Raw genomic sequence first — 24309 nt, 5'->3', positions numbered from 1 at the left:
AAAAAAAAAAATGGAGCTGGTTCCCGAAGCATTACATTACCGATTAAATTTGTGTATCTGCTCTGATTATTCTTCATGTCTCTGTACCTGCTTCTGTCGATTGAAATTGAGTTGATTTTGTTGCAGATAGAGGTTTGTTGAAGATCCTGGAGGAAGAATTCTCGGGACCTCCTATGAATGTAAATCATAGCCCCCCCTCCTTTTGTTTATTTGTCGTGGTATTAATGGAACTCGAATTTTTGCGATAATACAGGTGGTGGTTGAACTGCTTCTAGGTTTAGTTTTCTGTATGTTTGCGGCGTTAATTGTGCCTGGAGAATTCCTATCCATACTTCCTGATTCGGATGAGAGCAGGTTGGTTTTGAACCCATTTCTTTCAAGTTGGTCGTACCTTGTTTTATTTGATTAGTTAATTTATGGGGAAGAAGGAAACAGAAAGAGTTGAGGATAAAACTGAATCACTTACTCAGCTTCTATTCATATTAAATGTGAACAAGATTTTAGGTGTGAAGACTTAATCATCATTCTCCGAGTTGAATGCAGTGGTCTTTGGGATTGGCAATTTTGTCAGTTGAATGTCTTGCTTGTTGTCTGCTTGAAATTCATTCTTTGCATCCAGTGTTATTTTTGGGAGGTAAAGAGATTATGAAACATGCATTTGTCATTTGATGCATTTTCTGTCAATATGAGCTATTTAGTGCTTAGGCTTATAGCGGCACATTCGTTTCATGGTAGAGGTTGAGTTACTTCTGGACAGTGTAAATTTGACTCAATAGCACCAACCAAGAGAATAATACAAATCCCAATTTATGAGAATGGGAGAAGCAAAGAAACCCTTGCTGCTAAAATAGTTGTCATTGGAGTTAGAAAGATAGTTTTTTGTGTCTAATAGTATGGGACTCCATCCAATTGAAGAGGAAAAAGTATGGGAAGCAAGAATTGTTGGAACTAAGGCATACAATAAGCAGTTTAAGATGAAGGGCAAACATAATTTAATTTTTTCCCCGGCTTTTATTTTTTACAGAGACTAGTGTGTTCACAATTTTTATTTATTTATTTCTATTTCCTTTTCCTTTTGGTGTAGGGTTGTGCAGATCCTAATAATTAATACATTTGTTAAAATATTAAAATAGAGATTTAAAGTTGTTTTTGGATTAGTAACATCTAGGAGTTGGCTTTTTGATGCGTTGGATTAGCTGAGGGGGGTGAATAGGGCCTTTGTTTGGAAATATTCAGACTATTTTGATGGTTATGTTGTTATTTCTTGTTTGGATGATTTTGGTTTCAATGACCCTAATCACATCTATTATTATTTGATATAGGCTGATGACTGTGGATGTGGTATGTTTGTATGGTCAAAAGATGAAACACATATTTCTACCATACAACATATATTAGGTTCAGAAAGCTCAACATCAACAGCATTCACACCACCGTCCATTTCGAACGAGTACATGAAAGGATATCTGGAAGGGACATTTAAAGGATTAGAGGACCAAACAAATAAGATGAAAGACATCCTCAATGCATTCAAGTCTTTAGACTTGGACAAAAAATAAAAAATTGGGGAATTATGTAATGCATAATTAACTTGGACAAGGCAATCTTAATTATATACTCCATTTTTTTTTATTTGGTATGTAATGCTTAATTGTCCCAAAAGATTATTAATTTATAATAGTATTTTGGCATTTATTTCTGTAATTATTGACTTAAAAAAAAAAACGTTTCTGAAACAAGCATTACCAAACGGCTGAACTGTCGTTTTTCTATTCTGAAACTGTTCCAGAAACAGATTCACCAAACAGCCTTAATTCGTTAAAAAACGATGTTTTGACACAAAAACTGAAATTTCCATTTTTGACATGAAACGGAGTTTCTGGAACAGAAACGATACCAAGGCCTAAATGACTGCCAAAACAGCCACAGCCAACTTACCTTCAACTTGCAAATGATAGAAGTTCAGAGAGGAGGAAGCTTCTAACCCAACAAAGAATACCTCCTGTCCAAAGCTTAACTAAACCACATCACTACTGCCCCTAACTACCCGACCTTTGATTTAACCCCAAGTTACAGAGTTAGAAATAAGGACTAGGGTTAGAGATGAAGGAAGAAGAGAGAAGAGAGTAAGGAAGAAGAGGGAGAGAAGATGAGAGAAGAAGAAGAAGAAGAGAGAGCAAAACATGAGAGATTCCTCCTCTCATCCCACCTATATTAAATGCAAATAATACTTTAGGGAATTACATATTCCTTCCTAAGGGAGGTGAAAGAGAAATAAAAGAAAATACATATAAAGATAACTTAACATAAGATAGTTCCTAAAGTACCCCTATTACATACATTCTAACACTCCCCCTCAAGCTGGAGAATAAATATCATGCATTCCCAGCTTGCATAAGAGGGTACTGAACTGGTGAGGAATGAGTCCTTTGGTGAAGATGTTTGCCAATTGATCACCTGTCCTCACAAATGGTGTACAAACATTACCAGAATCAATCTTCTCTTTGATTAAATGCTGGTCTACTTCAATGTGCTTTGTTCCATCATATTGCACTAGGTTGTGAGCAATACTTATAGCTGCTTTGTTGTCACAATAGAGTCTCATAGGTCTCTCAGTGTCATACCCCAACTCGAGAACAAACCAACGCAGCCAAGTGAGTTCACAAACTGCATGAGTCATTGCTCTGTACTTAGCTTCTGCACTGGATCAAGTTACCACCCACAAATGTGCAATAACCAGATGTAGATCTCCTATCAGAAATGGATCCAGCTCAATCAGCATCAAAATAGCCTTCTATTCTCAAGTGATTGTTTCTGGCATACAAAGTCCTTTTCCTGGAGAGGACTTCAAGTATCTGAGGATACGATACACAGCATCCAAGTGGCCACTCTTGGGTGCATGCATAAATTGGCTCACTACTCCCACTGCATAAGAAATGTCTGGGGAGTCAGAGACAAATAAATCAACTTCCCCTACTAACCTCTGGTATTTCCCTGCATCAACAAGGGAATGGCCACAATCCTCTCCTAGCTTATGATTCTGCTCAATAGGAGAACTTGCTAGTTTAGAACCCAGCATTCATGTTTCTTTCAATAGATCTAGAACAAATTTTCTTTGGCATACCTTGATTCCCTTCTTAGACCTTTACATTTTAATACCCAAGAAATATTTCAAGTGTCCTAGATCCTTGATCTCAAACTGTTTCGCCAGATAAGCTTTCAACCTAGTTATCTCCTCATTATCATCTCCAATTACCACAATATCATCAGCATACACAATCAATGTTGTGATGGTGTCATTACCCCTCCGGGTAAATAATGTGTGGTTTGCTTGACTCTAGGAATATCCATTTTTCATAATGGCCTGTCTGAACCTCTCAAACTAAGCCTTTGGTGACTGCTTCAGACCATAAAGTGCCTTCTTGAGGAGACACCTTACCATCGGCTGTCGGAAACTTTAATCCAGGAGGGTGCTGCATATACACTTCCTCCTCTAAATCTCCATTGAGGAAGGCATTATTCACATCTAAACTGATATAAGGGTCAATCTCTGTTTGTTGCCACAGATAAAAGAACTATTATAGAGTTATGTTTGGCCACAGGAGCAAAGGTCTTCTGATAATTAATTCCATACACCTGACTGTACCCTTTGGCCACCAATCTTACATTGTACCTCTCAATAGCACCCTCTGATCGGTACTTGATCGTATAGACCCATCTGCATCCAACTGGGGTTCTCCCCCTGGGAAGGTCAACCAGTTTCCAGGTACAGTTCTTCTCCACCATTTCCTCTGACATGGCTTGTTTCCACTTAGGGTCTGACATAGCCTCAATAAAAGTTTTGGGAATGGAAGCAGAAGAAAGAACAACTGTAAAAGCAACACCTAAAGGAGAGAGAGCATAATAGGGAACAAACTGGGCTATACGATTAGTACAAGCTCTCTTACCCTTACAAGCAGCAATAGGGAGGTCCAACTCCAAATGAGAGGAGATGTTACCTGACTGAGGAGGGAATAGCTCAGGATGTGGATCCAAAGAGGACTCTTGGCAGGTCTTTTTCGTCCTTCTTATGTACACTATAATAGGTGCCTTCTCTGTACAAGGTTCATCCACAATATCAACATCATCCACCTCTTTATGTTTACCAATATCAAAAGAAAAAGGAGTAAGAGGCAATGGGGTAAGAAACAGAATGGCATCAGCAGCCTTTTCACTTTCAGTTCTATTCTCGCCCTGAAGAGGATGCTGATGAGGGGCAAAGTAAGGCACAGACTCGAAGAAGGTGACATCTTTTAAAAGAAATCCCCTGCGAGATGAAGGGTGGTAACACTTGTAGCCTTTGGTGGTGGAAGAATACCCAAGGAAGAGGCATTTGAGAGCCTTAGGATCAAGTTTGGCACGGGCAGATTTGTTAACATGCACAGAAAAAACACAACCAAACACCCTGGGAGGAAAAGTAGAAGCAGAAGACTAAGACAAGACTGCAACTGGGTTTTGAGACCCACAAATTTTGGTAGGCATGCGATTGATGAGGAAAAAGTCTAAGGAACATGTATACCAAATAAAAGACTTCGACCGACTTCTAACAAAGGGCGATTTTTCCTCTCAGCTACCCCATTTTGTTGGGGTGTATCAACACAAGCAAACTGATGGATAATACCATTGTCAGTAAAAAAAGTCTTTCAGACCACCATACATATACTTCCCTCTTTATCAAATCGGACTATCTTGATCTTGGTTTCAAAATGGGTATAGACCATTTGATAGAAGTTTTTGAAGGCATCATAAACATCACTCTTATGTTTCATAAGAATGGTTCAAGTACAACGAGAAAAATCATCAACAAAAGAAACAAAATAACGATAGCCAAACAGGGAGGTAGTGGGACAAGGTCCCCAAACATCAGTATGCACAATATGAAAAGGAACAACAGATCGACTACCATGATAGGGATAAGATGAACGACAATGTTTAGCAAAAGTACATGGTTCACAATATTTGTTATTTCATTTACTTAAGATATTATTCATAAATAAACAAATACCCCCTATTTGAATCCAATAAAAATAGTTTAAAAATCAAATTCCAAAAGGATAAAAAATCAACCCCCCAGTCCAAGAACAAAAACTGGATTTTGGTTATAGGGACGATTTTCAACTTTTAAATGCTAGGGTTTTTTTCAATTATGAAAATTTTATAAATTCTATCATGTTAAAACATTGCTAAAAACCAAAAGTTCGGTAAAATAATATTTTGTTTTGATATTCATAAAATTATTTTCATTCAGGAGATTTTAACAGTATTTGCGCACTTAAAAATAAGTTTGACTAAAGCATAACTTTGTCATTACAACTCAAATTTAAGTAATCTTAGACTTGTTAGAAAACTGATTTTATATTATAACTAATACAAAAAGTCTCATGTAAAAATAAAATCATTTGACCAGTCAAACTTATTATAGAATAAGAGCATTTCTCTAAATGTTGATTTTTTATAACTTAATATGACTTAATGTTAATTTTTTATGATCTGATATGGCTAAATGTTGATTTTTAATGACTTGATGTGGCTTAATCTTGATTTTTTATGATACAAGTTATATATATAACTTACTAAATAATGTTAGAAAATAGGAAAAATAAAAAATAACACTTGTTCGCCTTATTCGCCTTAAGGCGGTCGCCTAAGCGCTTCGACAACCCTCCACCGCCTTGGTTCAACTTGGCGCCGTGACAACTATGATTGGTACTACTCAACCCACCTGATGTAGCTTCCAGAGGTTCCGTGAGATCAGACATAATGTAAGGATACTCCTCAAACAACACCAATGGAGATCCAAACCACGGGGGATACACAAGTCCCAAATATATTATCTTCTCAGAACCCCAAAAAAAAATTCCAACGACTAGTAAACCATGGAAATCTTATAGAAAGACAAGAGAGTCCACTTATAACTATGGGGCTTCATCCGAAAAGCACATACAATCATCATAGAACAAAACACATCCAAACTAATGAAACCAAAAACTCCACTACCAGCTATTTCAGACCCAAAAGAACCAAAATAGAAAAAACGGTGACACCTGGCAACATGCAGTAAATGGAGTTGTGTTCCCACAACACAACTACTCAACAAATGAAACATGGAGGGGTCATACAAGACCCTTGGGTGATTCTATCCAGCTAGGCCACATCCTCAACCAATGTCGAAGGAGAGAGAAAGAGAAGCTAGAAGCTATGGCTGGCGGTAAAGCTTAGAACGGTCCTTCTTCTCTTTGTGAGCTTCAATCAGTCCATGTAGCCCTCAAATCTTCCTTTAAGTGTCTTTAACTTGTTTCTACAACTCCATTAGGTCACCTTCTATACTCTTCTTACATAGTATAGCCTCTAATGGATCCCTTTTCTTCTACGGTTCCAAGAGAGACTCAAAGAATGGAACAAGAGGGCTTAATCAACTCTCAAACCCTTGTATAACCTATGATACCAAGTTAGAAATAAGGACTAGGGTTAGAGATGAAGGAAGAAGAGAGAAGAGAGTAAGGAAGAAGAGGGAGAGGCAATGAGAGAAGAAGAAGAAGAGTGAGAGAAAAACGTGAGGGATTCCTCTTCTCATCTCACCTATATTAGATGCAAATAATACTTTAGGGAATTACATTGATGCAGTACCGACAAGGGTTTACACAAGGAGAACCAAGACCAAGGTCAACCCAAGTGGCTGACTGGGTCGACCCAGATCTGGTCCAAGTCAGCCCAACGATTTGGGTTGCTGATGGGGTTACTAATTAGTTATTTAGTTTCTATTTTGAAGTCCTAAATTAGTTTTTAATTTCAAGCCATTGTTAGTTTCTAATTTTTGTCAAGACTAGTTTCTATTTTTATTCGATTTCAATTTCCAGTTTTTAGTAACTTCTTGTAATCAGTTTTTAGTAACTCAGATTTAGTAACTCTGAGTTACTATTATTTGTAAACCCTCCCCATCATTATAAATAAAGGATATGGCTCTTTTATGAGCCACGATTGTTGACTAATAAGAAACAACTCTCTTATTGCTGCCTCTGGTACCCCTGGCTGTTCCTTGTGTTTGATCAAGGCCTAGGGATTGGTGTTTGATCCAATCGACACTCTGCTGCGAGAAGTCCGAGTGGGTTGCTATTATTTTCTGGTTTTCTTTATTGGATTATCTTCTCCAGCAGAACAGGTAAGTAACTGAACCATTCTGCAGAATTTTTCTGGGTTCTGAATCTCTGTTTTTCCCTATTCTGTTGGGAGTTCTAGCCACCCGATGGCCTTGTGATTCTGGTCGGTTGTTAGGATCAACCAGAGGAGGACTCGAACCAATTTTGGTGCTGATCAGACCAGGGGTTTGTCTGGTTCTGAGTTTTCTTCAATTCTGGCCAATAGTGTTCTCTGCCCAGAATTGATTTCTGTTTTTTTAATGTGTTGAAGTTGACTGCTGCTTTTATTCTCCACTGAACTGGACCTTCTAATCAGTAATTAGATTTGTTATTAGTTCCTTAATAATACTCTACTGAAGTTCCAGAAATTACTGTCAGATCTCAGGACCTGCTGTCAGAATCAAGTTCTGATTTGGTTATCTATTCCTGTGATATTTTGATTCTAATTGGACCTTATTCAAATACTCTATTTCTGTTGCTGAAATTCTATTTGTTGGTGCAAACTCTGCTACCTGAAATTCTAGATTCTGGATCTGATAATTCTGGTTTTTCAAGGGCTGTCGACTGGTTTAAGTTGGACTGTTGTTGTTGTCTACCATTGGGTGGTTATTGGTTGTTCTTTGGTTTAACTTTCCTGCAGTCTTGGGTCTGGTTTGGTTGTCAAATCCATTCCTACATTATACATATTCCTCCCCAAGGGAGGTGAAAGAGAAATAAAAGAAAATAAATATAAGGACAACTTAACATAAGACAGTTCCTAAAGTACCCCTATTACATACATTCTAACATACAGATGCCGATGTCATTAATGGGCCCTGATAGTAACTCAAGTTAAGGGTAACTTCTGGAATAGGCCAGACCTTTAAGAATATGGTAACAAAGTACGGGACAAATCAAACAATCGAGCAGCAGGCCCTCGCCTTAGCACACCACGACAAACAACTTCTTAATTCATTCCATTCAAAATTTCATTTATTTTCTACTCAACTCTAATCTTCCATTGTATTACATAGTCAATATAAAGAAAAAAATCCCTTGCTTAATAATAGGCAACATCTCAAATAAAGAAACTACCAAAACAACTCATATGTGATTCTACCCACCCATATGAAATAAAACAAACTAAAGATTAGTCTATCAGCCCCCCTTGGACTAAAAAACCGGGTTGGGCTGGTTGTGTCTTGGCTTAGGCATCCAAGGAGGGTCGTTCCGGTCAGCTAGGCCATAGCCTCTACATCACTGGATTTTCAGAACGGGTCAGGCTGCTCCAACCACAATAATGCCACTGCATCAACCTCTTCAATTTTTTGGCAGGAAAAATATGATAATAAAACAATTAACCTAAATGTGATTAATGTAGGAGTGAGTTCCAGATAAGAACCAACCCTGCAGTAGGTTCGATATTCCAATAACTGATAGAATCTCCAAGAAACTTGCTCTCCAGAAATTCAGATTTGATGGTGTTGCAGGAAACTAGTAACAGAAATTATAGATGAAAAAATAAACTGAAGAGTAGAGGAGAGGAAGAAGATAGATGGGGAAGGGGCATAGGTTGGGTCAAGTATCTCACTCTTCCCTAGGGCATCTCACCCAAGCTGTCTCTCACAGCACTGCATCTCACAGTTTTCCAGCACAAAGCTTTCCTTTTTTTTTTTTCATTCAATCGTGGGTTGTAGATCAGCCTTCTTCCTTTATTTATAAACTTTAAATTGATTACAAAATTGGGTCCTTCCTTGCATGAAAAGGAAAGTAATGGCTTTACAACTAGATATTATCATATTTGGAAACTAATTACAGATCAAATCAAATCAAATCAAATCAAATCCCACCCTTTTACAAAGATAGAAACCCAATAAATTAGAATTCCTACTTTCTAAAAGTAAAAACTAAAATTAGAAACTAGCTAGATAATATCTTCCTAAATCCTAACTATTATAAGAAAATATGAAAATAGAAACTATACCAATCAAGGATTTCCTAAATCTTTCATCCTAACTCCTCCATTCGAGCTGGCCATGGGGCCCATGAATCAAAAGGGAATCCTCTTCAAGTCTTCTCCACATTAGGAGCTGGCAGTGAGACCCATATTGGTTACTGTCCACATGAACAGTAACTCGTGAACAGCAAAATAAAATCTTTTTTTCCTAAAGTTGATTCTCAGCCCTCTTCTTCTCAGGCTTTGATCTGCATCACTGATCCCACACTAACAATCATTAAAGCCATAACCAACTAACCATCAGCTTCCAAATGATGAAAGTTCAGCAAGGAATCAGTATCCACAAAGAAGACTTCTGATCCCAAGCTTAATTAAACTACAGCACTACTGCCCACAACCACCGGACCTCTTCAAACTGTAGATGAATGGAATACTATACTTACTGTCCTTAATTTCAATATGCTTCTATTCTATGCTTCAGCCAATCATGAAGCTTCTAATGTAGTCACTGCCATGGATTTACTTCAAGTGGTACCTGGAAAGTATAATGCCACTTCACACTTGTGGTGTCACACATGAAGCAGATGATGCTCCTGTATCACAGGTGCATAAAGCATGAGCATATCCACACCCTTTTTTATCCTCTACAAGAATAAAATACAAAAAGGAAAGGGAAAAAAGGGTACCATTGCAAGGAGTATATTGAAACTTTTGGGGTTACACAACCATAGTTTCTAAGGCAGAAATTAAGATGTAACTAAGTGTCTAAATCAAATACAAACCATGATGCTTATGGATGAATTGAGTCTACATGATTAGAATTCCTACCCACTGTGTTTTGCATTCGACGGAAAGTAACATAAATGTGCATTTAATACTTATTGTCAGGATCAGGGCTTGCTAGTTTGAATGGAAGTGCTAAATTTTCATATAAGCAATGGAACAGGATTTCACATAATTATCACTTGGAGCCTTCTGATTTCAACAATCGGCACCAAAAGGAGGAACAAGTGGTACCTGAAAAGGCGCCACAAAGCTGCTAAAGCCTGAATCTGTTTCAAATATAGAAGAGAGATCAGCCAATGAAGAGTTAAAATATGCAATGTTGCAAGCACAATTGTGTCTATAACCAGTGCAGCGGGTATAGTGGCCCCCAAAATGATTCCAGATATAGCAAGTGCTCTGATGAAATAGCTCAAGAAGAAACCCAAAAAGAACCATAGGGTAGACCAAATTTGAATTGTATTAAGTGAAGTCATGCCAAGAACACCTGCTAGCTCCATATTCAGTTTGAAACCTGCTGGGACACCCATCAGCCACACACAACCTGAACGCAACAAATTGTCCGTGATGTCATGTGTAAGGTTTGAAATCCATATGCACATAGCCTCAGCATGGACCAACAACATATAGCCAACCAGATTTCCCAAAAGAATATCAACAACTACACTTGACCACATTGAGTGTTTATGTATAGAAGCTCTCTCTGCACATTCCACATTTGCCTGAGACCTACAAATAAGATTAAATTGGAAGAATGAGGTAAGTCATAAAGCGACCCCTTCACAAAATTAAAGACAGAGTAATATGTGATTAGATCATTACTATCCCACCTACGCCACAAAGGAAGAAGGATCAGCCACGATGCACCATTTAATGCATCATATCAAGGGTATCTCCTAGGCCAAAATTCAACCCAGTCAGATGATTATAATCTCCTGAATTATAAATCCTCTAGCCGCACATAAAGTATTTCAAATCATCTGGCTACTTGAGACATTAATTGGTCATGAACATTTGACAATCCAATCAAATTTTGGCCCAGAAAATTCCATTAACAATGGTAAATATACCACAGTAAGGGATGACTCTATACCATGCAAGTCATGGACCTCATGGTACGTGTTCAACTGGATCATTATGAAACTATATTATGAGAAAAGTTGTGAGATTACCTGAAATCACCAGATTGACCAAAGGTTGACCAATACAGAAGCTGACAGCTGCGGACATGGACATTCTTCTGTGTATGGCTGAATACCCTTGCTAAGATCTTGTAAAGCAATGAATCTGACCCGTAACTCAGAAGGCCATGAAAGAACTGAAGAACTATATAAAATAAAGTGCAGAAAGAAGCTACAAACATGGCTCCAATTTTCCACACAATAGAAACCAGCCTGGACAAGCAAAGGTCAAAGGATAGAGTCTCATCAATACATAAAGGTCAGAAGCAAGAAAAGATAAAAATAAGAAAAATAACGAAGAATGTAATAGAGTACCAGTGGGGTGAAATTTTGCGTCCCATGCATCTCTCAAACAATATTTGTGCAGCATATGCACTATTAATTGCCGAGATAACTGTATCCTGTATTTGAGATTTTTTAAGCTATATAAATAAGTAAATTGGTGGAGAAAGATCAAAAGAATTAGAAACAATAAATTTGGACTTTGCAATCAGAGATGTGTGTCTATAAAATAATTTTACCAAGTCAGTGAGTGGCTGCTTTTGATTTAGTTTGCTGGCCCACTCCGGTCTCTTGAGGGGCAATTTCACTTCCTCCAGTGAACCCCCAGAAGTCAGAGAGAAATTATGCGAGCCAAATGTGGGTGGGTCATAAATTATTATCTGGATTAATTAAAACAAAAGAGAATAGTTCAAACAGAATGAACAATGAAGTTAGAAATGGAGAAGCAGAAGGGCAACTCTGACTTACATACGTGAAGATCAGTGGTAGACACTATTTCCCCCATCCAGTGTATGTGATGCAACTTGGGAATCCAGCAGATATTTTTACAATACAATCCATGGGAGTCAAAAGATAACTGGATCCAATTACCATGTCTAACAGAATGCTGCCTACACTTTTCTAAGAATCCATCCAATTTGTGGCATTGACAGTGCCAGTTTTCAAGCTTTTCTCCACTTAAATCCTGATTCACCTGTGTATCCACTTTTCTGTAATTGGTGGGGTTTGTGTTTTCCTCTGCATCTGTTTGAACACTTCTCAGTGGCACATTTAAGCAACTGGCAGCAGAGTGCCCTAAAATAGTAAATGTTGATTTGTCATGTAGAAATAGAGGCATTTTTGTATTTATCTTCTGGAGAATCCCCTATTTTAAAAAAGCAAAGGAACAAAAAAAAAAAAAAAAGTCAGCAACTACAAGCAACTTTGAAAATGATAAATTCTTTCCAATAGCAGTAGCACACAGACCAAGATACCAGCATTCATATTGAGAAGTTGAAATTCACAAAAGAAGGAAATAAACCAATTTCAAAGGCAGTGAGCGATAGGTTAAGAAGGTGACGAAATCAGATTTGAAACCATTATGGAACTCATTATAAAGAGATTCTATTATAGTAAAACTCTAACAACTCTCTGACCACGCCTTCCTTATTCCATGGAACAGTTCAAACATGAGCAGGATGCCAACATAGAATAATGAGATGGATCCCCCATAAAATGAAGGATGCTTAGGGGCATGAGAGGGGGAACAATGGCTTGGTGGATATTCGGTAGGTTTTCCATGGTTCCATGCTTACATTTTTCGGGGGGCCCAGTGGGTTGTAAACATGCTAACAAAGCTCAAACAGTAGCTCTTCAGAAGGCTTATAGAAATATCAACTGCACTTGGTATTAATCATTAAGACGGAAGATATTCGGATCTCATCCTCTGGATTTTGTGCAGATTGATGAGAACAGAGAGATTGTTAACACTAGACCATATTAGGATGTTGCAGGGGAATTTTTCTTTCCCTGATAATCAAAGAACTTATTGATAGTCTAGGGAAAAGGCTTTTTGTATAATAAACAGGGGTATGAAGCTGAATTTATACATTCTACCTGGTACAGTGAGAAATAGAATTCTCTGCCTGCCGAGGGCATTAAACAAACTCTGAGCACAACCAATCCAAACCAACATGTGGGGTCAGGTAAGAGAATCTCATTTAGTCACTCCATTATATTGACTTATTACCATCCTTTTGCTTAATCTTGAGAGATTGTCTTCATCCATCAAATAAACAATGGAATAGAAACTTTGTTTCACAAACCAGGTTCATGCGCAAACTGCACATCAAGGTGACCTGAGCTTTTAGCGACAATAATCCAGCTAAACCTTCATTGTTTTAACTGTTATAGTTTTCTTGCCAGGTTCTAGGGGGGCTACTCTTCTTTTTTGTCGATCGAGCTGCTCTCCCTCATTCCACTTGTCCAGCCCTCTTCACGAACTTGTACAATTGATGCCACAGAGATGGCCAACTCTATTATTGAAGAAATAGAGAGTTTATTTGCTCTCTGTGGCTCACCATTTTGATCAGCATACATTAACATTCAATATGCACTATACTGGATTACATCTCCAGAGAGGGGACATTGCCTGAGTTGATATGACAAGGAGGGGAGGCAACTTGCAACCACATTGAAGATCTCTTTCAGAGCCAACCAAGGTCCTGAAACACTCTCGCAGATAACTAAGCATAGGAAATAACCAAGTGGGCAGCAAAGTACTAAGGGCCTTTCTCAATAATGTAATAGTGCCTCTGTTCTGTACCTTGTCATTTATATGTTTGTATAGGATAGAAGTAGCTCAGTTTGAGTGTCATTTGAATAAGATAGGTTAAGTTTCATGGGTCCTACGAAACCCATCTAGCTTCCTTACAAATTTTAGTTGTTTCTTTAAGATGAGTTTCTTAATAGGTCAGATTGGTGTTTATGAGTCAATGAGCTTCTTCAGTTCAAGGAGTTAATATATGAAGGCAAACAAAACCCAAAAGAGTTTTCGAAGTTAAAAAAGGATGAACATAAAATAAGGAACTTATGAAAATGCCACATACTTGGGATCAAGCTGTAGGTGTAGATGTTTACTCTTTAAAATATGCATTAAGAAGATGCATATAGATGAGAAATGATGACATTGAAAACAATCACAAGACCCAGTTTTTAATATCCTGGAACTAATATTGACCAATAAAGAAATAAACAACAAAGAACAGGCTTCTAACAACTAGTATTTGAAATCTACCAGCACTAGGCCATCGTACATGAGTGAATTTAGAGAAATTATTCCACTCATCACATTGACTAACAGCAATAAAGGGCAACTTGTTCCTAATTTTCAGTCTTCAATCATAATACCTACAGCATCAACATTAAAATTTACCAACAAAATAAGCTGACATTAAATACTTTGAACTAACTATATTTCACTAACCATTATGGCTTGACATTTGTTATTTTCACCCATCACCTGAAACCATTCGTATCCAATTTCTTCAGATTCTTATACAGTGTGAAGAACAGAAGCACCCATACACATGAAGATGCCAAGCTGAGGCTTGACCAAAGCAATAGCAAAGCATTGGGGAAAGGTGGAATTGAACTCAATTCACCCATCAAGACAATGGAAAGTACAACATAAGCAGAAAAATTCAAATACAGGTTTTGTACCTGAAGACCAGATTGAGGGAAAGAAACTGAAATCTCATCTGGGGAAGCTGCAACGGCTACAACAATGTCGAGAGAAGAGTGTGAAGAATGAAAGAACCACCCGAACAATATGGCGGGATCTGGGTTAGAAGATGAGAGCTGCTTAGGCCACCAAATCCTACATTGCCTTCTCATCTTCACCTCACGACCATTGGCGGTGTCTTATTCCACATTCGAGTCTTGAATTGGGGGAATTCGGAAACAACAATCTCTTTGCAGAGCTTTGTGATCTTTGGACCAATTTCCTATTCTTCATCCATCCAGATCCCATGCCTGAACATTACATCATCTTCTTCTTCAGAAAAAGGATAGTGAGATGAAAGAGGAACAGTTGGGTGACTTGATGAAAACCTCCAAGCGAGGAGAACCACTGCAGTGATCTGCTGAAATCGATGACACCTGCAAGAGAAGTAAATACCAACTAAGAGGTTGCGTGAGAACACAAAACCAATCAGAAGAGAACGGACGTAAGGAAGCAGCCGGAGAATGATCTTATAAGACCTCGAATGGAGGGAGGAACTTGTGCAGAATCCCCAATGGTGATTGATGGTTGTAGAGAGGTACAAAATGTCTCGCTCGCTAGAGAGGCCACCGAGGCGATTTACTCCCTCATCCTTAAACCAATGGAGGCTGTTCTCACTTCTGCAGGTGGTGATTCAGCCGTACCAGAAGAAGCGAAGGATAAAACTTCTGCAAGAGGCCGGAAGGGGCTTTGGGGTCAGGCGTAGGACTTGGGAAGGCAGCTGAAGGAGGGGTAATTTAGGGATTTAAAAGTAAAGGGAAGAGTGGAGAAGCTTTGCGTTTTTTGAGGGAATCAATCTTTTTGAGTACGAAAAATTATGGTTTTCATACGAAGCGTCTTTTCTGGAATAGAATGACTATCAAATGCAGCGTAATAAACTGCCAATTAATACCTAATTGCATGGCCCTTGCATTGCATTGGGGCATTGAGAGTATGCAAAAGGGCATGAACAGGTATGGGATTTTGTATTTCATGTAGGATAGATAATTTCGCAAAAGTCATGCGACCAGGCAGGATCCGTTTTCTTATAAAAAAAAAGTGCAAGAAAACTATATATGTCTAGCGTTCCCACACCAAGGCACAACCAAGTATGAAAATACATAGTGTGCATGAGGGCAATTGGGTCTATTCACACCCCATTGTGTTGGGGCGTGGGGAATGCTAATGGTTTGGATTCTTTTCTCCAGAGCTAAACGGTTTGGATTCTTTTCTCCAAAAAAATTAAATAAATAAATAGTGTGGTGAGTCTAACGACAAAAGGAAGCTATCCATTTGCTTAGGAAACCCTCTTTTCTTTTCTTTTTTGGATGACAGTATAGTTTATTATTTGTATGTGTCATTTTTTTTTTTTGTTGGTACAAGTATGTGTCATATGGAGGCAGGTGGGGAAAAAAATATGGCTACATTGCAAGTATTAAAATCTCCCCCTCACCTTTATTTTATTAGGGCAAGAGAACGCCCCCCTTGGCGTAGATACACATCAGTAGGTGCAACCAATTGGGACGACGCAGAAGAACATCTTCAGCAAGGGGCAGTGCAGTCTTTTCATACCTTTTGTGTTTTGGTGCAATCACATGCTAGATGGTAGCATTCTTTCTTCCTTTTTATTATTTCCCTAATTTATTCTAAAAATATAGGTTCCCACATAGATGATACATATTTTTCTAAACACCTATTTAGTGTGGTGTACATATTCTTCTCCACACTAGCAATATGGGAAAACCTTTGTCATCGAGAAATTTGTTTGGTTTGTTTCTACCTTCTATTGGTTGGTGCTGTTTTTTATTTTATTTTTTAGGAGGGGGGAGTTGAGCGGTTTCCCACAACGCAATTTTACTATTACCCTCTCATATGAGTTTTGTTAATTACTTTCTCTCTCTTACTTGACCATGTGAGCTTCATGTGAATTATACTATACTCCACACCACCATAAAGAACTTCCGAAACGAAGGGGACTAAACAGGAACAAGAGGGATCCACCGAAGAAGACTCTTACCCTTCCCTTTGTTCGGAAGAAAAGGAGGATCCGGTGTGGTGTGGGAGATTTCCTACAATGACTTTGTGGGAGAATCCTCTCCCTTCTTCTTCTCCTCTTTTTTCATGTGAGTAAACAAGGGGAATTTTATATTTCCTAAATTTTCACATTAATACTTCTTTTAAATCACTAATAAGAGCAAACTTCTAAGATTTCCAATTTAAGGTAAAATATGTAAATATTATAGTTACAATGGGGAAGGGGGAGATTAAAGTTTGCTTTATTAAGAGATTTTCAAAAGAAATACTCTTTTTTTTTTTTTAATAGAAAAGAAACATTACTTCATAATAAAGAGAGTACATCTATGTTAGGAGATGGGAGAGTGGGTAGTCATAGAGATCCATGCTAAATGTTTCACAAAAAGCACCACATCTTTGTTAGGCCTGGGCTTGAATAAGATAGAGGGAGGTTCAAAATAAACATTCAAAAAATAGAGGGAGGTTCAAAATAAACATTCAAAAAATAGGAATCATGCTATAAGAACTACTCGATTGAGTATTTAAACAAATAGATTAAGGGATCAACATAAATCTTTTCCAAAAAACAAAAAAGGGATAAAGTTCTCTAAGTATCAAGGCAAGGCACACTCAAACCTCTATGCTTGTCTTTCTAATTTTCACATGAAATGATCTTGTTGCTCTTCTGTATGATACCGTTTTGTTATACCTCATTGGTGTGCTCCTCAAAGCCACTTGCTTAGAGAAACCTCTCCCATAAAAAACGAGAAACTTTGTGTTGGATATATGTGTCAAACAAACCATAATTAGGCATATTAATTTATATTATCATTTTATATGTGATTTGTTGTTCTACAGGTTACACCTTAAAGTGTCTACAATCAGGGACATTGTTGGGGTGTTCATAGGGTTGTAACATTGTATATTTATCAGAATGTGATATGATCATTCATATTGTATGTGTGTTGGGCATGAACGTTTGGAGAGTGTTGAGTGGATCATTGTTAGTTGTGTACATGTAACAATGTTATCTGGTTGTTATTTTTGTCCCCGTATCTAAAAGGTCTCTACCACTGTAGTATACTTTGTACGCATTAATGGTTGATGCATACACAAGCTATATATGTGGGCAAGTGTTTCTGTCTAGGAGTGCCCCTTGTGCCTCGACACAGGGGTCCACAAACCCAAGAGGGCACAATGGTCATTTTGTGCCCCCATGTTTGTGGCGCAGGGGCCGGACAAAAACTTTGTCCATATATATTGACAAACCAAATTCATGATTTGTATATGTGAGTAGAGAAGATACTCAACATGGAATCCACTTTTTGATTAGAAAAAATATTTCAAAACAATTTATAGGCAATGATAGGATTAAATCCAAACTCATAGACAACTATGTAAATTTTTTGCAAGTATCTTTAAATATTATTATTAGAATAATTATATTTTAAACATATTTTATAAAAAAATTAGAGGGAAAATAACTTTGTGAGAGAGTGTGGCTCCTACGCCCAGACACAAAGGACCCCCTTAAAATGTGGAAATGGAACCCATGTTGATGATTCCATGTGCGCACCCATTGGCTCTTGTGTATGTGTTAGAGCCACACTCCCCCATAGGAAATATTTTTCATTTTTGTTGTCCTATCAATGGTTGATATTCTCTATAGTGGCTATTCGACGAATTATGGTTTTTGATGGATGTATACCCAAAATCTGGTATGCCATGTTAAAGCGGAAAGACTTAAATGTAATGTTTTTATCCTAGTCAGAGATTTACATGTTATTTCCAACTATTGTTGTTTTTGTAGTAAATAACACTAATTACTATAGATGAGTTAGACTCACCTTGTGTGAGACAAACTACATCACTGATTCACTATTAGCTAATGGGAAATCCCTCTCTCTCTCTCTCCCCTCTCTCTCTCTCTCTCTCCATTTATTCTCTCTCTTCTCTCATCAAATTTGAGAGCTAGTGATTGTGAAGTTCTAATTCATGAAGAACATCTATGCTACATTGATTTTTTGTCCCTCGTGCAGAATAGCACGTTCAAGTGTTGCAATGCTTTGAAGAACCTATAATTAATGGGTTTTGAGGTAACTCCAACCCTCCACTATATGTATTTGTTCAAATGTGTATTTTACATTCCCTGATATATGGATAAAAATTTATTTTATTGAACATTCTCCACTGACAATTCTTATCATGATTTATGAAAGTTCAATAAATCATTTATTTTAAAGGAAATAAAAATTATGTCACAATTTTAAGTGGATTTGTTTTTTTAATTTGGGAGGAGAGAATTTGATCACATCAAAAAATCAATTTCTAAATAGATATATTGTCTTACAACAATGTATGAAACAAAAATTTTTTTTTTTTATTTTCTCTTTTCTGAAAAAGAGTAGTGAAGTTACTTAGCATTTCCCCTTGTTTTGATTTTTGTTAAACTTAATAATCTAGAAACTGGTATAATACATTTTTAGTGATCATAAGCAATTTTTTGGCTTCAAATTTGAGTTGCCTATTTTCACTCAACTGGATTGACACAGCACATATGACTAATGTTAGGGAAAATGAATTGTACTATTTGGTGAGAGGAGAAAGAGGGAGAGGGATTGAGGGAATGATTGGGTGAAAAACAATGTGAGAGGAGTAATAAAAATATTAGGTTGCTACCTCACAAGCCATGTTTGGTTTGAAGGAGGTTGTTTAGATATTAGGCTAATAAATATAATAAAATTCTCAACTTAACTAACTTAAAAAAAAAAATCAAGTGTGAAAAAGATACCACATAAGGCAGGTAAGATTCATACTTCATCCTCCAACTAGTCCATCTTATACATGAAAAAAAATGGTTTAATTTGTTATCACCATGTTGGTGATAATTTATTTTTGTAATCTTGTATCATTTTTGTCATGTGACAATTTAGAAGGGGATGGGATTTTATGAATGAGAATACCCCACCCAACCTTCTTTATTCATGTACATGCCAAGTTTCGGGTCTAATCATAGACTGCAAAATAAACCATTATAAATTAAAGACTACAAAATTGTGCGCAAGGATTAAAGTATCGGTATCGGTCGCCGTATTGGTCGGTCAAAATTAAGATACGTATCGGAGGGTATCGTATCGTATCGGAGATACGCTAAGATACGCTAAAGATACGCATATAAATGGATAGGGAACACATTTTTATACACTTTTGCATAAAAAAACAGTTAAAAAAAGTTATATATAACATGTAGAATGCATAAATACTTAAGTAGAGGGTATCGTATTGATAGACAAATATATTGAGTTGAAAATGTTCAAAATGATGGGGTATGGTATTGATAGACAAATATATTTTTTTGAGAAAAATCATATTGATAGACAAATATATTAAACCCTCATTTTCTCTTGAAAAAAGTTTGTAAATCCTTATAAATCCAATGATTTCATGTAATAATGATGCACAAAATGTGATTCTAAGTATGTTGAACTAGAGGTGTCAATCAATTCGTGGCCCGAACTGACTAAACCGATCGGGACCGACCGTTTATAGACCGGCCCGGCCCGGACCGTCTATTAAACGTGTCGGGCTTGAGCCCGGCCCGTTTATAAACGGTCGGTCTTGGTTTTGCCACTTGGACCGTCGGGCGCCCGATCGAGATCGACCGTTTAACACCCGATCGAGACCGGCCTATTGTGCACTGGCCTAGCCCGACCCTTTAATGATTGTAGAATACCTATTTTAACCCCCAAATTATAAAGTAAAAACTAAAAAGTAAAAACATGTTCACATTTTAAATAATGGTTATATTTGGTATCATTTATTAATTTATTGTCATTTTTTTGGGCTTGCATGAGTGGGCCGAAATATAAGAGCACATTTTAAGGAGGGCCCGTTTAAAAATTGGTTAAAACCCATTTAACATTAAACATGTCCGTAGCCCAATTAAGGCCCAACTAAAGCCCGATTAAGGTGGCCCGATTATAGCCCGAGGCCGACCGACCGAATATAAAGTGTACCATGCCCTCAATAACTAAGCCCGATTAGTTAAATGGGCGGACACGGTGTAGCCTTTGAAAGTCTTCAAGCCCGATTAAGCCCGACCGAAACCGAACCGACCCGACCGGTTGACACCCCTATGATGAACCTTAGATTTGTAAAAAAACTTGAAAATCTAAGGTTAAAGTTGAAAAAAGTGAGTAAAGATTCAAGAACTTACTATTCAAAATTTTCAACTTTCAAGTTCAAGGTTCTTCTTGGACTATGTTTTTCTCATTCTTTGAACCATTCACTTCGACAATGTTTCTTTCAATCTACCATTTGAGTCTCCAAAAAGGTGTGTGAATCAAAGGGGAAGAAATAAGAGAAATATAGAAAACTATTGGTGAGAGTTTGAAGTGTTTGTTTCAAACAACAAAAGGCACATTCACGGGAATTTTCATATTTTCAGTCGATACATACCGATACGGTACCGATACAGTACGATACGGCTCGATACTGCACGATACGGTCGATACATACCTACCGATACTCTCGGGAATTTCCAGATTTTCAAAAGTTCGTATCGCAGAGTATCGTACGTATCGACACCGATACGATACGGCACGATACGATACGTACGATACGGCGATACGCAAAAGGGGGTCTAAAATTCTATGTAGCGTATCGGTATATATCGTGCCGATGCCTACCGATACGGATATGTATCGGCCGATACGGCACGATACGCACCGATACTTAAAACCATGATTGTGCGTACATAGAATGAGAGACATGGTTTAAATGCATTTATCATCATTTGTGCTTACAACAAGATTTTCTCAAAAAAATGATTTATGTTATGATTTATATCAATTATTTTGTTTCTCATCACTCATAGTAATTGACTTATTATTGAAGTCTTGAAAAGTAAAAGTCATCGTACACTCGTCATTGTTCAAAGTCTAAAACTCCCTTTTCCAATCAGAGAGTCAAATTTGGTTGAAAAAAGATTCTCTCTCACCATGGGATAAGACTATAAGAGAAAAATGGATCTAATGATCTGTTAGTTTTCTTTCATTTTCAAAGTTGATGCATTTTTTTTGGGTGGGTGGGTGGGTGGAGGTGTTACTCTCTCTCACACACCCACACCCACACCCACACCCACACCCACTATAGATGCATGGGATTGTCTAAACTTGCCATGCGATCTCCTCTTGAAATATTTAAACATTTTCATTTATTTAGTAAGAACTAAGAACAATACTTTGCAATAATAATAATAACGAAAAAAGCAATGTTATCCCTTAGTATTTCAGATATTATAAAAAAGAGTATCTTATTTTTTTTGGCAAAAAAAAATATTATCTGATGGAAGACCCAAGAATTTGCAATATGGGAAAAGAGTGACTTGCCAATTGGATACAAACCCTTTTCAGCTCCCCAATTACTGCCATGTGTACAATTCCATTTGATTATATACAACTACTCCTTATCTACGATATTTATGTGGAGTGGGAGTGTGCCCTCTGCCATACACATTGGAGAATGGGAAGGTGAAAATGATCGGTTCACTCTTATGAAATAGAAAATATGAATGTCTTCTCATATATTCTCATTGATCCTCACACACTGAAGAGGAACGCGCAAACTCCCTCCTGCGAAATAAATTTTTTTTTTTTCCCTTAGTAAAGACTTTCATACTTACAAAAGATTCAATTCCAACACCTTTGATCCAAGGATGACTACAACAGTTGATATCCTTTGGCCAAAACCATCACAACCCATAAGCTTAATTTTAATTAAGCATGTCATGGCTATTAGCATTTTTTTAACGTAGGTCAGTAACATTAATCCAATAAGGGAAGCCTATCTTAGAATGCATGATAGTTAAAGTTCATTATTATTTATACACACTTCTGTACACATGCAAGTTCTCAATCTTATCTCAACTAAATGAGATCGACTAGATGTTTATATGCATAGATCTATTTTTTCCAATCAACTTTGTTAAAAGTCATAGTTATTACTAATTCTTAGCCTATACGTGTCTGTCATTGTCATTTCTTGTGTAGTTATTTTAGGCCGCCCCACGTATCACCCTCTTCCTTTTTAATTTTTGTGCAAAACCCACACTAGCCAAATAAAGACCTAGGGACACTTATCCATCTTAACATGACTGTGGGAGATCCAATAGACCTGCACTCTCACATAGCTATTCATTAAAAGCCCTTACTGGTCTATTCGATTTCCCATATTAATTGTGCTTGAAAACCCTAATAATAAATATAATTGACCACATGACAAAATAAATCTAAAAAATATAATAAATGTTAAAGCCTTCTTCAAAACAAATGGACTTATGAAGTACTGGGGACAATAATAATATATTAGAGTTAAATAAAATTGAAATTAACTCTATTATTTGACCAGAGGACATCTCAAATTATTCCCCATCTATCTATTTAATGGGGATGTGCCTCTCGGTTTGGTGCTGGGCTGCTGGCTGTTAATCACGGTACAACATTGGCCTAAATCTTAGGGTGTGGCCAATTGTTTGACTCTTCCCCCATCGAATACTTGACATCATATAGTTATACCCTTGTCCCTTTAATATCGAAACCCTTTGACGCCCTCCTCTTGGGAGTTGGACGCCACCCCATGGCTGTCCTCTTAGATTGCCATCCTAATAACCTATGAGATCTCGATAGGAGTGACCATAATTTTTTTTTTGATATACATTTAATGACTAGAATCATTGTATCATCATTTCACACACACAATGAGAATAAGTATATAGGAAAGTTTTCTATCATACATTGTGCAGTGAACTTTGTCTCTCTTAAAAAAGAAAAGGAAAAATGAATGCTCGCTGGTTGTGTACTCGTGTGGTCCTTGCGCCCAAGCATAGAGGTGGGTGAAATGATGCCTCATCCATGTGAAATCAAAAAAATCCACTATATTGATGCCTATATGAGCCCCCTTATTGGCCCTTGATGGCTCAATAATTTCAATTCAAAATCTTCCAAATATCTATCTCAACGGTAATGAACAGACTACATATAACCATAGATAACTACCATTCTCTTATCCTGCGCACTCCTCCTTCATACCATAATCCATAAATTGGTTTGGTTCATCTTTTCAATATTTCATTAACTCAGAAAATTTATCAAAAAATAAAAAATAGAAAACCTAGAAAAGATCCAAATCTCAGCCTTTTCATTGGCTTTTAGAAAACCAAACCAGAATTTCAAGTTTGGAAAAGATTTGGCTATAAATTGGGTGGATCATATCTGGTTGATCTTACCCGGTTTGACCAGATTCATGTTTATGGAAAGCTAGAAAACATCTTTGGACATCTCCATGCATTTACTCTCTCCTTACCCAAAAATAAAAAGTATTTACTCTCTCCTCCATTTGATTTATTTCCTCCTTTTCTTACAATATGCCAATATGGTTCACACACCCATGAGGCCATGACCCAGCCCAACACCCCCACCAACAACGGTTAATTTTTTCTTATCCTACGCACTCCATGGTCCCCAATAACCCTTTATTTTTTTTTATTTTTAAATAAAGTCCCAATAACCCATATCCTCCAATCAGAAAAGAGGAAATAACCCATATCCTCCAATCAGAAAAGAGGAAAAAAACAGAGCTGACCAGTACCATCAGTACTAGCCCACTCCTTACATTTTCCCTAATTTCCATCTTCTCTAA

At 37.3% G+C, this 24309-nt stretch overlaps 1 protein-coding gene across 3 annotated transcripts in view; it reads right to left on the bottom strand.

Moving 5' to 3' along the window:
• Positions 1 to 15455, bottom strand: part of LOC122063559 (N-acetylglucosaminyl-phosphatidylinositol biosynthetic protein gpi1) — a 20081-nt gene extending 4626 nt beyond the window's left edge. The window contains exons 1-8 of one of the 3 annotated variants that reach the window (XM_042627264.1): positions 15099 to 15455; positions 14559 to 14996; positions 11830 to 12222; positions 11597 to 11737; positions 11391 to 11476; positions 11067 to 11288; positions 10382 to 10623; positions 10129 to 10163 (exon numbers count right to left, since the gene is read on the bottom strand). In XM_042627264.1, coding sequence (XP_042483198.1) covers positions 10129 to 10163; positions 10382 to 10623; positions 11067 to 11288; positions 11391 to 11476; positions 11597 to 11737; positions 11830 to 12222; positions 14559 to 14732 — 1293 coding nt within the window. In that variant the 5' untranslated portion in view covers positions 14733 to 14996; positions 15099 to 15455. Of the gene's footprint in view, positions 1 to 10128; positions 10624 to 11066; positions 11289 to 11390; positions 11477 to 11596; positions 11738 to 11829; positions 12223 to 14558; positions 14997 to 15098 lie in introns of all 3 variants that reach the window. The other 2 variants (XM_042627262.1, XM_042627263.1) reach the window with 2 other exon arrangements.
• Positions 15456 to 24309: the final 8854 nt, after the last annotated feature.

The sequence above is a fragment of the Macadamia integrifolia genome, unplaced genomic scaffold (assembly GCF_013358625.1).
Source record: "Macadamia integrifolia cultivar HAES 741 unplaced genomic scaffold, SCU_Mint_v3 scaffold1351, whole genome shotgun sequence".
NCBI lineage: Eukaryota > Viridiplantae > Streptophyta > Magnoliopsida > Proteales > Proteaceae > Macadamia > Macadamia integrifolia.
This window is presented reverse-complemented; position numbering and strand designations above follow the sequence as displayed.